This window comes from Rhopilema esculentum, chromosome 1 (assembly GCF_057945365.1).
Source record: "Rhopilema esculentum isolate cy_ngs chromosome 1, ASM5794536v1, whole genome shotgun sequence".
NCBI lineage: Eukaryota > Metazoa > Cnidaria > Scyphozoa > Rhizostomeae > Rhizostomatidae > Rhopilema > Rhopilema esculentum.
In genome coordinates, this window is record NC_142815.1 from 3,504,621 (window position 1) to 3,521,941 (window position 17,321).

Genomic DNA, 17,321 nt, shown 5'->3' on the forward strand with positions numbered 1-17,321 from the left:
AGTGAAGTGATTAAGTGATGTGATTAAGCGATGTGATTATGTGATCATTAAGGTGATACAGGGAGCTCCCTGGAGTTGATCACTTGACTGTATATAAATGATCAGTTGATCAAATGATCAAGTGAATCAATCAATCAGCTTTGAATCAATATGCTGAAGGAGTGGCTCAAAAGTGATACGTGACTGAGAAAAGTGATTGAATGATGAGAAAAGATTAAATGATTTTGCAAAATGATTTTATGATATTAAATAAGGCGATTTGCCGATTTCTCGAATAAAAAACTGCCACTTACTTGTATGGAGATTTCACTGTTACTTTGGCCTTTGGATCAAGCAGGAAATGTTGTTGTGTTGCGGTTGCCTTTGTTCTATCTTTCGGGTCAATTGTTATATTAATCAGGGGATGACCCATTTGTAGTGTCCAGGTTTTCATCATACCGAAAATGTCTTGACCTGTCACCTAAGAGAAGGGAATCCTCAATAAATTCGTGTTTACTTAGGGAGTAGACACAATGATATCAGGTGATACTTTGACCATGAAACTCTGGTGACACGAAGAAGCGGTAACGGCTGAAATAAAAGATTGAAAAGGGTTTGGTCATGGCAAAGTTCGAATTCATAACATTACTAGCTCCAAGCCGTTCGTTATCAATGAAACGGGAATTGAAATAATAATTTATGTCTTTGAAAATATCGACAATGAACAGGGGGTGTTTATTGGGTCCACCTCAGAAAAATGACCCTTGCTACCATGACCTTTAAAATACTGACCTTTGGCCTATAATGACCTTTGCTATCACGACTTTTGACTTAATGATCTTTGTATCCATGGGTTATGAGATAAGAAGCATTTTCACATTGTCTTAAATTGCCATTACTCATAACGTTGAAAAGAACTTGTAACAATTAGGAATCTAAAAACTTTGAGATTTGATGAAAGATTTATTGTTGTGTGGTGGATCAACAGTCATTTGTTTCGATGGAGAAATTAAGTCTATTAATTAATATCTCACCTTATCGAATGCCTTCCATAGGTCATCACTTGTGGCACCAGCGAACTGATGATTCGTCAAATACTCCTAAAGAAAAGAGATGCATTGATACAGGTTATTTCATAACAAAGCAAGAAGACTGCACGAAATACCGGAAATATAGCATACTGAAGCAAGAAGGAAACAAAGCAAGAAGGATTGCAAACAGTATTTTGTTTCTCGTCTCCAATAAAACATCGAAACGTTCGGTTGAAAAATTCAGTTTTAAAAATAAAATTTACCAACGTCATGTTAAAATGAAATTTACCAACAAAAGCAAATATGTTTTGTGCCTGGAAAGTTACCTTTAGACCTTCTCTGAACTTCTTGACCCCCAAGAAATGATCCAGCATTCTTATAATGGAAGATCCCTGAGAAATAAAGTGAACTGTTTCTTGAGAAAAATATTTACAATAACAACTAAATATGGCTCGTTTTTTAATAAATGGTGATAATACTAGACTGCAACTAGAAGGAATAAAATTTTCTCCTTGGGACGCATTCCAAAGATCAGCATTGTTTGCTTTTCTGAAATATAAAGCAACAAAATAGGCCAGTTTTGGTGTCTCTTGTTGGCAGGTTTATTATTTATTATTTTTATTATGCTTTATTTGAGGATAATTGACAACTTTACTAGAGAGAAATTCTAGGACTTAACTAAAAGAGCTTTTGAAACTGAAAGAAGAGGACAATTGTAGGATAGGACTGAAGGGAACTATTGCGAAGGAGACAGAAAACCTCCATTTGGGTCCAGGGCTCCGGGACACATGGTGAGAAGGTCTTACCATATTTGGCATTTCCGGACTCTCTTCTTATTACGCCCTCCCGTCGCCAGTATTGATTAGAGTTAGATACACGAGGCATAGAGAGAGATTCTCTCTCTTGATTATAAATAATTACTTCATCATATATATATCTTCTTGTTAGAAAGCATGAGTCTCTCTGTGGTACACACCTATGTCCCGCCCAAGTCACAATAGGAACTTTTAAAATTGTACTAGATGAAAATCGTAAAACTGTAAATATTTTATTGTATCTATTGTAACTTGACTTGACCGTTCTGTTCTACACAACAAGGCGTGTACATCCCTCTCTTGAAGGCCAACAAATACTCTTCAACGGACACCAGAACTATAACCTCCATTTTATAGGCAAAGACTTGGTAGGCAAAATGCTAGGTAGCTTCTCAAACATGATCAACAGGCCCTAGGACTTCATGTACTCTTCATGAATCTAAAATGGCGTTACCTTTCTGTATGTGATTGAGTCGAAGATTTCTTTTATCTGCTTAGGGTGAGACACGGGCAGTGAGATGGCATGTGATGACGCAAGAGCATCAAGGGACATGCCGCTCCTCCAATCATAAATAAAGAACTGTGTCATCTAGAAGCAAAAAGACGGGGGTCGAATAATAGATTTTTCAGAAGCAAGAAATGGTAGGGGCTCTCAGAGGCGTAGTGCAAGGTAGCTGGCAACTGTATAGGTAGCTGGGAGGGTTAGGGTTAGGGTTAGGGTTAGGGTTAGGGTTAGGGTTAGGGTTAGGGTTAGGGTTAGGGTTTGGGTTTGGGTTAGGGAAAGGGTTACAATTTCAAACGGGGCAGTACCATTAATATTGGATAAAACACTATCAATTAACTTTGGTGTGGTGGGGTCAAGACGCTCGACATTTTATATTGAAAAAGATCGCGGCCATTAAATTGAAAAAAAAAATGATTCTGGGGCAACGTTTCTTAAATTGGGAAAAGGTGACCTGCTAATATAGATATATTAAGTTTTGCGTCAAAGTTCTAGTAAAGGAATTGAAATCTTCTAAAGGAAATTGGATTCTCACCATCTTCCAATCAGGATGGACTTTGTCAACTGCATAGTACTCGATGTAACTCGCCATACCTTCCTGAACCCACAGGTCATTCCACCATTTACACGTTACGAGATTGCCAAACCACTGCAAAAAAGAATGTCACAAGTTTTTACCAAAACGCTGGCAAAAGAGACAATAATCGTCAGGTCCTTCGAAAGCGGGGGCGTGGAAATGAGCCCCCAGCAAAAATGTTTTCCACCTTGATAACAGGCTGTGAATGGAAAACTGAAGATGCCTTTAAGCAAACCCAATCTTCATGCCCTTTTGTAGGCCCAGTACGCCCCCCCTCCTGACCTGACCTTGAACCCTATTCTATGACTGTCAACTTTATTTCTCGGCTGTTAATCTTATTTCCCGGCTGTCAATCTTATTTCCCGGCTGTCAATCTTATTCCTCGTCCTCCTGCCGCTGACCCAACCTCCAATAAACTTAGGTAACTTTATTATTTGAGCAAGTTTTTGGTAATGATGAAATTTGTATGAAATTCTGTAGAGATTGGTTTGGGATTCTCTCAATGCTCCTTCCTCGTTCTGCCGCGCAGTGCCTTATCAGTTACTCACCAAATGGGCGCATTCGTGGGCAACAATGGTTGCAATATTCTCTTTGTTTCCTTCAGAGGATATCCCCTTGGTGTACAACAGCCTCGCTTCTCTGTAGGTGATGACCCCCCAGTGCTCCGTAGCGCCTGATCCATAGTCTGGTATAGCAACGAAATCTGCAGAAAAGCATTAAAAAATACGAATTATTACAAACAATAACAGAGATCTAATTACTTTGTATCCTTTGTATAAAAGAGGATATTTTATCACATTCATTGCTTGTAAAACAAGAAACATCGCCTATTTCACCTTACACAACAAAACTCTATACCACTTCCCCGCATTTGATCTAACGCATTCCCCTGTACACATTAACAAAGCGAGGGGGACATGGGGGCAGCTTCCCCTTAATTGTATTCAAACAAATGGAATAAAGCTCAGTAATAAATACTAATTAAATTTTTTTTTCAAATGGGGGCAGAATCCAGTACCCAAAAAGCTGCGATCAAAAAATATTTATCTACCACTAGGCTCGCGCTTTGGACCCTACTTGACATTGACCATGCTACGTTGGGAGAGTAATGTATTTTTCTTTTAAAAATAATTTTTAGCAGGGCACCTTGAAAAGCAATCGTAACAGAATGAAGGGGCTACCGTACCCCCATATTCCTTTTACCCCTGATCAATGCCCCGCCACCTGGTTATCATGCACAATCTCTTGGTACCCAACTTGCTATGACCCCCTAATACACTGGTGGCTAAAATTTAGTGCCATAGATAGAGTTGAAGAATAAACACAATTTAATTGGTTAGGCTGAAAATTAAATCCCAATAGAGGACGGTATAACATCAATTTTGACCCGTTCTAATCCATCCCTGATTGCTTTAACATCCAAGATACAACTGTGAAATACCTCAAACCAAGCAATTTCATACATTCCTACTTTAAGGGCTAGAAAAAGTCATGGACAAAGCAACATCAAAATGCAGCCGAAACATGATAATTCAACTAAGCTTGCCTAATCTCGGTACTGCGTTTACAGCAGATAGTGGTCTTCAAAATGTCACGATTTCCCCATTTACTGTCCTTGAATCACTGACTTACCCCATGCTCTCTCATTTGCTCAATCACTCGCCCCATGCTCTCTCATTTGCTCAATCACTCACCCCATGCTCTCTGTACACGTTCTCTCGGACCCCTATTTTACTTTAATTCCCCCCTATTTCAAATCTGCTTGCAAATTCGTGGACAGGGCCTCTTATCAGTCTGCCAAAATAATGAAGCTATACGCACCTAGCTTTGGCATTGGGTACACAACACCAAAAAAGTCTTCTAAATACGTCATCATCTCTTTGCCAAGCATCAAACTGTAGTCTGTGTTGTTAATTTGTGGTGGGCTACTGTAAACGCTCATCTAAAAGGAATATTCTACTGTTTGAAGATGGCGCAAAATGGCAGGAACTTAGCATATTAGCATGCCATGCCTGCGCTATTTTGCGCGATCTTCACATTATGCGGTACCAAAAACAAGTTTAAATATACTAGTATCAAGGAGCTCCATATTCAAAATCCATCACAAAGAATTTTTAAGCATGCTGTTTTACCCAAACATCTTTGGTTAGTCAAACATAAACTGAGAAAGGATAACTGGATGATCAATCAGTGCCGCACTGATTGGTCAACCTCAACAGTCATGTGCTCGTGTTTCTGATTGGCCTATTTCGATCCACAACTGGGTATATATATTTCCTAGCGTAGAGTTTTCGATCTATGTTCTGACGTTTTAAACTTTGAAAAGTGTCAGACGAAAAGCTTTAGTTTACTAAAAGTTCGCTTTTTTCAAAGCCATTTTCAAGTTTTGTACCACCAAAAAATTGTTTGCATATTTCAAGCAGAGGTACACAAAATAGGAGGTTGAGGATCTCAACGCATTGGACAAACACCTCTCTTGCCAACCGATAATGCTCTCATAATCAAGAAATTATATGACCATCAAATCATATGATCAATTCTAATCATGGCATCAGTCGATCATAAAGTTGGAGAAATAACTGAAGAAATTAATGATGTCATCAAATGATTTCCTGAATCACTAATCTCTTGACTGATCAAATGACTGAATCCTTCGACGATTAAGATCACTTACAGTAATATTATTCCCAATTCCAGCAATATTTTGCTTGTATTCAAAATCACAAACAATGAATGCAATCAGATATGTGGACATTCGCACGGTTTTGCCAAACCTCGTTGTCGTCCAGCCTCCTGTGGTGGCTTTTGAAGTAACTGGCATATTGGAAAGTGCCTTGTATTGCGATGGGTGAGTCATTGTGACGTTGAAACTGGCTTTTAAATTTGGCTCGTCTAGGCAAGGATAGGCTTTGCGAGCGTCCGTTGGCTGAAATTTCGTTGTCAGCAGCGTTCTAAGAATAAAAGAACGTTGTCAGGAGTTTACTATAATCTGGTAGATATCTATGTCTGCAAACAGTACTATAGGAAGAAAACATTATTTTAAACACTGATGCTGCCGAGATGCCTGATAGGGGAATAAAAGCACGAGTGTGATTAGAGAAATTAACGAGGTTGAAGGTTTGGAGAACTGCAATACGGGCAAGGTGACTGAAGAAGAGGAGATGTGGAATATAAAAGAAAGGAAGAGAGAAGCGATTGAAAAGGAAGAACAAGCAGGAAGAAGAGGGAGAATGAGAAGAAGAAAGAAGAAGAAGAGGAAGAAGAAAGCCAAGAAGAAAGAAAAGAAGGAGGAGAGAGATTTAGATGAGAGGACAGACTAAACAAAGTTGGAGAACGAGATTATTTATAAGTGTGAGTTGGCTGAGAATGGGACAAAAAATACCACAAAGAAGTGAGGAAGGACAAGATGAAATCAGAAAAATTTAATTTGAATTTAAATTTAAAGAATAAAGCAAAGGACCACAAAAGAAATATAACTTTAAATAGAGGAGTACACTGATGTCGACGTCGAAATAGGAAGAATCTCTTCCAAATTCTGTGGTGATGATGTTGAGAACGATTTATTTTTAGAACTTTTGAGGTTGGACTGCCAAACCTGAAAGACGCCACAGAAGACCTCTTCAGGTATAAAATCGGATAAATGTGAGACCAATCGGCTGAAAGTTAGCCAGGTAAAGATTGGACGCTTACGTAAGATAATATTTTGATTTCGGGCCAGTTTCAAGGCAGTTAAGCATACAAGTAGCCTGCTTAATGGGGATGCTCAGCCTTAACCAATCAATGTACAAGTGGCGTCGTCTTAACCAATCAAATCGCAGAGTAACTGAAATCATATCAGCATGCTGTCAGCAGTTTTAATTGATGTGTATGAAACTGCTATCTATGAACCATGGGGGTAGTTAGGATTTTGACATTGGAGGGGGGGGGATTCTTTAAAAAACATATAGAAATGACTATATTAAAAAAATGACGTACAGAAGTAATATAAAAACATGTACAAACCAATACAGTCTTAGAAGAGGGGGTTAAGGGGCAACTAGCCTGTGCTCAAGACCCCTAACTTCTGGGAGACAGGCTAGGGGCAACATGTCCTCATGCAACATGTCCTACATCTGCACATTGCAATTATTTGTTTGTTATCTACATCTACATCTGCACATCTGCTACAAATACTTGCTCTTCGATTTGCAAACGTTTTGGTTTGGGGACTCTCTAGGATAGTTTGGGGCCCAAGCCCCCCTGCTCTCTCTCACTACACCCCATGATCTGAACACATTGCTTTTTGAGTCAAAACAAAACGCCTTACACATTTTCTGTCCTAACATATCATTAAATGAAGTGATGATCGCGTCTAAGAATATTTTAAATGAACCATACTGACCTTGTTTTTCCCATTTGGTTTTTGTAAGTACTTTTGTAAAACCCGGTCAATTTAATTGAAACGTTTGCCATGAAATGGATCTCTGCCTCGTAATCACCAATTGGCATTTCAGCCTCAGTTTCGATTGCAAAGAACTCATTCAAAGGCTTTGGTAGGCCTAATTTGATCTTGATTTCGGAAGATCTTCCTTTTGTGAAGATCCGCCATCCAGTTATCATCATTTCTTTGTAATGGAACAAAAAGTACTTTGTCGATTTCGTCACTTTGAAAAACCTGGAGAATAAGGAGACATAAAACAGTGTTATTACTAGCAAACAAATAAAAATTTTTGTTCACATCTAAGTGGATTGAGTTGGGTTGCAGAAAAGATTAAAAGAAGGTTTGAAAATTGTTACATTCTAACGTCGATTTTGTGAAGACGTGCATTTTGGGTAAATGGTTCATCTAGCATCTATACCGAGTGCCTTCTAAGAAGAACAACAGCAAACAATAAAATAAAATAGAATAAAATACAATAAAATACGATACAATACAATACAATACAATGCAATGCAATACAATACAATACAATATAATGCAATGCAATACAATAAAATACACACACAACGCAATACAATGCAATGCAATACAATACAATGCAATGCAATACAATTCAATATAATGCAATGCAATACAATACAATACAATACAAGACAATGCAATGCAGTACAATACAATACAATACAATACAATACAATACAATACAATACAATACAATACAATACAATACAATACAATACAATACAATACAATACAATACAATACAATACAATACAATACAATACACAGGTTCCTGGTTAAATATTAAAATATAAGCTCTACTTACATTGTTTGGGTCCCATTGAACTTCAGTCCATCAACATCGGCTTTGATAGCAAGGTTGTAATGGTATGGTGTGACGTCACCTGGCAGTCGCACATTACACCACGGTCCACCGGTACATGATGGCTTCGTAGGAGCATTGGTTGGACCTTGCGTTGGCGCCTTTGATGGGGCCTTTGAAGGGGGTCTAGTTGTTTTATCTGGGGGAAGAGCAAAGTAAAACCTCCATTACTACAATACTGTAATATGATTAACTTGTTAGCAGAAATAAAACAGAGGATAAAAAGTTTAGATCTTTACTAATCAGAAATGTCCTACAATTATTACTCAAAACGCAAGTAAGTTGTTCGTGGATGGAGAATGAATTTCAAAATGTCTAAATATTGAGATCTTCGCAGCCTTTACTATCAAGGGTTCAAAAAGAGGTGTTTTCTACGAAGGCTATTTCTCTGAGACAGTGGCGGATTTAAGGGCGGGGGGCAACTAGGGGCAGTTGCCCCTCCCTCAACGAGTAGAAGCAAATCTGGCACCCCTTTTTTGGAAATTTTGCGCCCCTTTTGAAGAATGAGAATCAGGTGAAAAAGTTTCTGAGACCAATAGGTTAATATACTTCAAGGATTACCTTAAAGTTATGTTGTTTATTCTGAAAATAGATATGAAATTGTTGTATACAGCGTACTCTCGTCACCAATTTTTGAAAATCTTTCAATGCCCCTACTACCGAGTGCCCCTCCTTCAAATTTGCTCTGGATCGGTCCCCTGCTCTGAGAAAATTCTTCCCTTGCCCCGTTCTGCTCCAAGCACTTTGGCTAGAGCTTTAAATTGTAAAATATTCTGTCCTTATTCAAAACTAACATCAATAAACTTGATATCACCCCTTTCTCTCACCCCAACCCCTCCCACTTTTTCATTGTTAGGGCATAGCTTTAGGCTCTCAGAATTTTCCCTAACATCATCAATTAAAAAAATTGTTTTAGATCATCCAGAAAATATGGGGGTCGCATTTGAGAACAATGGGAGTAAAAGGGACGATTAATAGGAAACAGAGCCTTGGGTTCAGTTTTTTGCCATTCTCTTTCACCACATGCGCGTTTACTACGAAAACATGCGAGTAACAGGAACAATTTAATATTTTGACGCAAAAATACTTTATTTGAAGAGAAAAAGATGAAGCATCGGTTCCAGAATGGGATTTTGCCCTCAAACACAAGTCACTTATGGAGTTCTTTGTGAAGCTCCTCTGCAGACAGATGAATTAACGAGGGTGATTTTGTGGTGGCTAGGTGGAAAACATGGAGCATGGAAAACTGAGAATATTGGAAATGGTATGAAAAAGGTGTGTTTTAAGGAAATGCTTGCAAATAGAGGCCACAAACAGTGGCGGATTTAGGGGGGGCAACTAGGGGCAGTTACCCCTCCCTCAACGAGTTGAAGCAAGTATGGCGCCCCTTTTTTAGAAATTGTGCGCCCCTTTTGAAGAATGAGAATCAGATGTAAAAGGTTCTTGGACCGATAGGTCAATTTGCTTCAAGGATTACCTCAAAGTTATGTTATTTATTCTGTAAAGGTATCTGAAATTGTTGTATACAGCGTACCGCCTAACTTTTAGCCGGGAAAAAGAAGCAATTTTTATTCTTCTCCTTGCAACAATTGAAACGTATCAACATTTCTGTAGAAGCTGAACTTTCAACGTGTGAAACAAAAGCAGCATATAAACGTATTTATATTTTGACCACACCCTTAATGAATGAGACACGCCATTTTTTGTTGGCAAAATCACTTCTTTACCCCTTCAAAAGCTTTTTTGGCTTCGCCACTGTCGCTATGGGGGCGTGAGGGTGTGACTCCCCCGTTGAGAAGAATTCCGTTTCAAAAACATAGAGTTTTTGTCAACTTGGGGTGCGTAGTTGGCAAATTTCCGAACTCGTTGGAAAATAAAGGATGGCTCGCCCAGATGGTCGGCAAATTGGACTTGGAAGCGACGGCCCTGTTCAAACTTGCAAGCAGTGGCGGAAACTGCGGGGGTGTGGGGGGCGACCGCCCCTAGGGTTTGCTCAATTGTCGGTTTTGTCGGTAAAATTATGTCATTTGTCGGCAAATATTTGCTTGCTTGCTGTGGGCATTGCCCCCCTCCCCACTTGAAAAATGATTTTCCATTCCAGGATTCCATGCTTTATGTTTTCAAGATATTCTTTCAAGTACTACATGAAAGGAAGAAGGAAATGGCCAACTCTCTTCGTCACTTTTGCCGGAAGTAAAATGAAAGGAGATCGAGAAAAGCTTTAAAAATGAATGAAAAATCCTGTTCTAAAACAGCTTGTTTGCACGTGAATTAAACCATTTATGCGAGTGTTGGCTTGCTAAAAAATCTCCAGGAGGTGCCAGAAGGAAGAGATCGCAATAAAAAGACAACGGTAGATTTTAACGCACGGTGGCGGAAATTCTAAATTTGACTGTATAGTGGCGTCGTAACGATTCTTAAAATTTTCGGATGTAAATGAAACAATTTCATTATAATCAAAGTTTAATTGAGCGTTAATCAGTTGGTGGAAAGTGAAGAACGATCTAATTTCAAAAAGCTGTTAAGGATAATTAGAATATTAATGACAAAGCAATTTGTGGCCCAAAAGATCAAATTTTGGCATCCATGAAAAAAATACTCGAGCATATTTTTCTGTGTGGCATATTTGATAGCAATTTCACCCCCCCTGTTCGGTGTGAATTTTATGCAAATAAAGTAGCCTTCAAGGTTAGGGTAGGGGGGCTAGCTCCAACTAAATATGAAATACCTAGAACATCAAAGTTTTAATAAACAATCTCACAAAGTCAGTTAAGGTCACAGTTATTTGAATCTTGCTATTTAAGGTATTGGAATAACGGAAGGTTTCTTGGAACTGAGAGTTAAGTCCTAAAATACTTTCGAGGCAGTTTCGCCGTGACAAAAGATTTCTGAACCCAAGTTATCGAGAACCAGGCATATATTACGACGTCAAATGTTGAAGAATATGCGCGCGCAATTTTGTAGCGAAAGTCACAACAGGAGCTGTATTGAGAATTTAGGGATAGCGAAAAAGGGGGGTTAGCGGGGTTTATAACCCCAGAGTCCTTGTGACGTTCATCAAGAGCCCATACCTAGGTTTCACCCCGGGACCAGAATTGACTTACGACGAATCAAGCAGTCGCAAATACGAATATGGCGAAACAAACGACTATTCCACATTGCAAATATTTCCCGTTACGTTACGAATTCCATGTTACGCGCTAACACGGATGAGGAGACACGATTCGCACCTGCAATACCCTTAGCAAAAGCAATGTGTATCAAAACAATTTTCTTACCTGTATCTCGCTTCACCATAGCATTTGCATAACGTTCGTCAGCAAGTTCCTTCTCCCGTTTTGCAGATAACACCCCAGAGAGAATACCAACAAGAAATAAAACGACCACTACAGCAAGAACACCAATCCAGAACCTTGATTTCTTGATCTTCACGAAACCTGGATCGCTGGAAAACATCTTTTCGCTTGAATTCATTTGCTCCATTTCGCACGGGCAAGGAAACTCAAACGGATCATTGAATGTGGCTTCACTGACTTTGATTCACAGTCGGCCGCGGCGCGAATCCAGGGGGGTGTGTCACCTGGCAGCGGGACGTTTGCCAACCATTTCGCCGTTTGCCAACTTCCACGATACCTCGTTCTAGCTGTCCGTGTTTCTCCTACACTCAGGCACGCCGGAGCAAGTGACGTCGCCACGGGGTGGACTGGGCTGGATATATCCACCCTAGTTTTCCGAGAAGTCGCTTTTCTAATTTCTCAAAATCCATTGAAAAACCTTTAGTTGGGCTGAAAATAGCGATTTCGATTTTCGCACTGGCAAAAAAGCCGCTGTTGCGAAAAATGCTGCCTGAAAAAGTTGCTTGTCCAAAAAATTTTCAAATAAAAAAATAGCACTTCCATGTACGTAATACCGGACACTCTTTCAGTGCTCACCACGAACTGTACCAAAACTCATCCATACCCCCCCTACCTATCCCCCACCCATCCCCCGCCCATCTTATAAACTCTCTACCCTCTTTCTGCTTCCCAGACTCTTCTGACTTGTCGTTATTTAAAAAAATCAAAGAGCTTGACCTACCCCCCCCCCTCTTTTCCAACCCCCTTTCCCTTATTAGGGCTTTGTTAGAGTCCTCTGGCCCTTTTCCTCTGGTCCATTCAATCTTTGTTTATTTCAAAGTATCGATAAAATTTCGTTTCCCCTCATATACGGCTTCAAGATGATGAATCATGATTATGATTATGTCCATGATGGTGAAGAATTTCAATGACCCCCTGGATGCAATGAAGACACGTTAAAATCCATTTCAAAATGTTACTTTACACCGGGCGATAAATCTTAATGAGCATGCAAATACAATGTGGATAACCCGTACTTCCGCCAGTCAATTAAACTCGGTTTGAGACAAGGAGCGAAAAGGGAAATATTGAAACCATTGCTACACAGGCCCACAGAGTAGAGGAGACAATCACCTTGAGGAGGGGGGTGGGCGGGGTAGCTGGCGTGGGACGATTGAGCTTCTGTAATTTGCAATTTTGAACAACGTTTTTTCTCAAAATCGAGGATTGTTAGCGATGTATGGGTGCTTTTTCGAATATTCAAATTTGTCAGCACATTAAGGCTGTCTCACTCACTTTGTTGGCAAATGAGGACTGAACACCTCCTTAGAGCGAAAAAGCTGGCAATAGCACTGCTTACACCCTATTAGATTAAGAACAAATTAAGAACAATCCAGCCTCAGATTTTCGAAAAAAATAAAAACAGTCAGCCTGAACTTAAATTTACTGGTTCTTATAAAAAAGTGTATATTATATCTTTAAAAGGTGTTGTTATGGACACTGAGATAAGCCAAACAGTTTTCCTCCTTAGTCCGTTTAAAGTGAAAATGCATGAATTAGTAAAACTGACAAATTTAAAGTTTCGAAGAAAACAAAACGAGACAAACAGGAAAAAAGATAAATATAGGCAAAGTGAAGAGACGTTCATATAGCCATGATTTTGATAAGAAACTATTTGGAGTTGGAGGTCATATTTTTTAATAATTCGTTTTCATTTCAGTGGAACTGCATAAGCAGAGTAAAAAAATACTTTCGAGGCAGATTCTTTGTGATAAAATATTTCTGGGTCCATCTTTCGAAACGAGGGCATTCTATCACAAAAATACACTTAAATATGTTAGCTTGCCCTGAGTACCAGAGCCACACAATTTTGAGCACGTAAAAAGAAAAGAAAAGCACCTAGCAGAGAAGAAGGAGGGTTAGCCCGGAGCCACATTTCCTTCTTCTCTTCTTCTATATACCCGGTGGAAATTGCGTGCCTCTGGTACCCAGGGTAAATTTCAGAATGATATCACAGTGGCGTCACGATGAAAAAGATTTCATTTGGTTACTCAAATTCCCCTATTTGGACGAGGTTCAGTTCTAAATGCAATTTTTTTGGGTTCCTATAATGATTGTCAACGGTTGGGGTAGACCCCAAAAAGCTACCATATGCTAAAGATACTCCTTCGTTATTATCAAAACAGAAAGACTAACCATAAACGTGAAACACAATAACATAAATCAGAAATCATAAATCATATATAACATAAACAGAAACAAATCAACAAACAATAAAGACAATGTTGTCATAGATACCTTACTAAGTTGGTCATATCCATGGGTACCAGATCCCTGAAAGAAGACAGGCACCACGCAGCCATTGGGCTAGCAGGGGCTATAATCCCCCCCCCCCACTTTTTTGCAATAATAGGCTACAAATTTTTTGGGAAGGTTTACTCTAACGCAACTTTGGATAGTTTACTCCTATGAAGTAGCAGTTCTTCTTGACTGGAAACCTTTTTTGTTCATTTTCTAGGTGTTTCATCTTGTTTAATGATATGATGTATTTTTTAACCTGGTTAGCTTGATTTTTTATTACTCTCGAGTAAATTCTATCTATTTTTATAGTTATTGATATCTTCTCTGAACCAGACCGTTCATTATAACTGGTAGAAATAAGCAAGAATTTTCTAAAAGGGGCGTTTTCCAGCGTTCTGGAGGGCGTGGCCTCAACAATTTTTTGTCACACCTTTTTCAGCCCCTCCACTTTTAGACTGGTGCGCGGTCCCTAAGAAGGTGATGGGGTTTTGTAGATCGATCCAGTAGCGATAGTTTTCTCAGACACCCAGACTCTGGCACCCAGGGTAATCATTACAAGAATAAAAAAGAAGAACTAAGAAATAAAAAAAATTGGTTGGAAGCTGAGCAAATGCATTGATATTCAGAAGGCCAGTTAATAAAAATCATTTTAAATTGGTGTTGGTTTTGATTGGAATTATGATGATTATAAGGTTTTGAATTCGATTAAAAATTTTTGACGTTGAGACCTTAGACATAAATTCTATTAAATTTGTCAATGAATCAGTATAAATCGTTTTTCCTGCATTGAATACTATGATCTACAAAAGAAGCAACTGGTTTGAATTCACTTTCCTGGAGCCAAGTGTCAGCCAGGGGGCCAGTTCATCAGTCTCCCACCAAGTATGTGGATGTGAAGATGGAATACAGCTTGGGCGCCATCTCGACCATCATTGATCACTAGGAGGTGAAACATACTTGATAGCCTGAAGATGGTAAAGCAATGGGGTCAATGAAAGTACTGCTGGAGACCCGGGGGAGCTTTGCGGTGCCACTGGAGACATGGGGGATGCAGCTTTGGGGCGCGTAAACCCAATCGAGGAGCAAATTACTCCATGTAAACGGGATCGTAGAAACCATTGGCGGACACCTTGGAGTGAGGGGGCCAATATTTTTTGGGGGGGGGGGGCAATGGTCTTTTGCTCTAAAACAATGGGAAAATGTGACATCATATGATCTGGGGGAGCTTTTGGGACTCACAAATCCAAGCAAGGAGCAAATAAATCCATGGAAACGGGATCTTAGAAACAATAATCGTTCCAACTAACTATACAGGCAAAGCAAAAGAAAATAATTGGGGGAGGGGGGTGGGGGGTTGTGAAGATCCCGAGAATAGCCAACAAGAATGGCATTCCTGAAGTATGACCAAACTGCTTATACAACAAGGCTAAACCGCTTTAAGGTAAATCTTGAGCACTCTAAGAACACACAGACAATTTTTAGGCAGGACAGAGTACAAAACATGCATGAATTTGTTTATCCTTATTCATATATCCATAAATTTGAAAATATTGGAGCAATAGACAAACTTTACCCCTCCTTTTGCTATGCCTCTGTACATAACCCACAAAAATTGATGCAACAAATTAATGGTAACATACCCAATCGATATCCTGTTTTGCCAAGTCCTTGGTCAATGGCGACCTTCTTTGCAACCCAAAGCAAGTGGCCAAGTAGCTGCAAAAAGTGATTTGAATTGATTCAAACTGATTGGGAGCTTGTAATTGATCAAATTAGTAACTTTTATTCTTACCAAAAGAAAGGCCTGACAGCAGTGTACCTGTTTTTATAAATGTCATTTACTACAGTCTGTTTGTTCCATTAATTTTTTCATCCTTCAACAAGCATGCTATGATTTCTGTTTCCAATCTTTTCAACATGGCAATTTTATATTCATAAGCGATTGACAAACTAAAAATGCTAAAGAGGTTAGAAAAACAAAGAGGATGTAGACAGAAAAATGCACACAAACAGCAAGGTAAAGAAAATAGATGTCTGGTTAATAAAATGATTCAATTAGTCTTCTATTCCTTTTTGTTTGTACTTTTTCTGTCAGAAACCCCTGTCCCAGAAATTGGAAATCAGGAACAATCCTGGAAACTTAGTTTTCGTGAGCTTTGAGAGGTTAGAAGAGAAGAAGAGGGGTAGCTGGAAGTAGGCTTGCAAACCTTGGGATAAAATGAGTAATTCATGTTTGATTGATAATTATTCATGCAATGTTTTGTTATGTTAACTAAAGCGAAAAAGAGCATTTTATATTGATTAGAATATTTCTGTGCACCAAATTTCCCTTGAGAAATGGCAGTTTAACTCTTTAAGACCTATTTAAAGTAATTTTCTATAAAGTAAATGTTAAAACAGAAACCTACTTACTAAGAAGAAAAATATGGTGACTCTACTTACTGGCACATCATCATCCTCGCTCTTTGATAACTGTGGTATCGGCTTTCTTGGGATTACCAGCAAATGTTTAGGAGCGACAGGGTTGATGTCATGAAATGCAATACACTAAAACAAAAATAAGTGAAATAATGGCTGAACTACTCTGCAATCGAGACCAGCAACAATGCTTATATATAAATTGGTACTATATTACAATATATGAATTCCATAACACATTACTATAGCATAATATTTTGGGTCAGTAGCGGTGCGAGGTGCAAGCAAAAGAAGTCTAGCTTCACTGCAAGCATATGCCAGTTTTCAAGCCTGGTTTGTGTCAGATATGTAAAAAGTACAGCCAGCAGTGGCTGCATCAGCTGATGCAGAGTGGGGTTGGGGGGGGGTAAAGGCTTCACTGAGACCGTGCCTTTTGCCTCTTTTTAGTGCTGTGAACTGAGTGAATTTTCCTTCTGGGGAAAAATGTGGGGAAAAAAACATAATTGTATCATCGCAAATAAAAAAAATCAAGTTATTCTAAAGATTTTTTTGCTAAATGTGGGATAAAATTTTGCAACAGATCTTCAAAAAGGTTGATAAGATATAAGGAGGCCACTACTTCACTGTTTGTGTAGGAAGATTTATGTTCTATCTAATTAGAAATAAAATATTTTTGGGTAAAATCATATATTACCTTATCGTCTTCGTAAACTATGTCAGCCTTTATTTCTTTCCTAAGGATTTTGGCGAAAACAGTTTCAAATACTTGTTGTCCTGGATTCGCCTTTTTTGCTTCGTCGGCTAAAATTGCATTCTTGACTTCGTCGTTGCAACCTTTTTCGCTTGAACACGAGTTTTTCGCACAAACAGAAAAAGGAGAAATTGATAGTGCAGCTGCAGTGTAAATAATTGTTTTGTAGTTAAGTGTGTGACGTGTTAAACTCTTGAGAGACGAGTAGCTTCTCCAAAACGCCATTTTGAAAAAGCAACAACAACAAAAACATTGGAATGCTGGGTAAGCTCCTCCACAGTCAATTTTTGGAGATCATGAGAAATAAAT

At 38.9% G+C, this 17,321-nt stretch overlaps 2 protein-coding genes across 2 annotated transcripts in view; both read right to left on the reverse strand.

Moving 5' to 3' along the window:
* Positions 1-12,091, reverse strand: part of LOC135690237 (aminopeptidase A) — a 48,294-nt gene extending 36,203 nt beyond the window's left edge. The window contains exons 1-11 of the mRNA XM_089116241.1: positions 11,486-12,091; positions 8,151-8,346; positions 7,286-7,558; positions 5,579-5,855; positions 4,726-4,846; positions 3,453-3,607; positions 2,863-2,976; positions 2,280-2,414; positions 1,337-1,402; positions 1,014-1,079; positions 294-460 (exon numbers count right to left, since the gene is read on the reverse strand). Of these exons, the coding sequence (XP_088972367.1) occupies positions 294-460; positions 1,014-1,079; positions 1,337-1,402; positions 2,280-2,414; positions 2,863-2,976; positions 3,453-3,607; positions 4,726-4,846; positions 5,579-5,855; positions 7,286-7,558; positions 8,151-8,346; positions 11,486-11,690 (1,775 nt within the window). The 5' untranslated portion in view covers positions 11,691-12,091. The remainder of the gene's footprint in view (positions 1-293; positions 461-1,013; positions 1,080-1,336; positions 1,403-2,279; positions 2,415-2,862; positions 2,977-3,452; positions 3,608-4,725; positions 4,847-5,578; positions 5,856-7,285; positions 7,559-8,150; positions 8,347-11,485) is intronic.
* Positions 12,092-13,742: 1,651 nt separating this feature from the next.
* LOC135690350 (adenosine 5'-monophosphoramidase HINT1) lies at positions 13,743-17,260 on the reverse strand. Its single transcript, XM_065207868.2, has 4 exons — positions 16,956-17,260; positions 16,286-16,390; positions 15,484-15,559; positions 13,743-14,782 (listed from the first exon to the last, which is right to left on the reverse strand). Exons 1-4 carry the CDS (start codon positions 17,235-17,237, stop codon positions 14,691-14,693), a joined length of 555 nt encoding a protein of 184 aa, XP_065063940.2. The 5' UTR covers positions 17,238-17,260; the 3' UTR covers positions 13,743-14,690.
* Positions 17,261-17,321: the final 61 nt, after the last annotated feature.

Excerpts from the sequence above, each read along its gene's own strand:
- LOC135690350 (XM_065207868.2), bottom strand. The coding sequence starts at position 17,237 with ATGGCGTTTTGGAGAAGCTACTCGTCTCTCAAGAGTTTAACACGTCAC. Across the intron at positions 15,560-16,285 it reads GCGAGGATGATGATGTGCCA|CTACTTGGCCACTTGCTTTG; the intron begins GTAAGTAGAGTC and ends CACTTTTTGCAG. Across the intron at positions 14,783-15,483 it reads CAAAACAGGATATCGATTGG|TGATCAATGATGGTCGAGAT; the intron begins GTATGTTACCAT and ends TTCACCTCCTAG.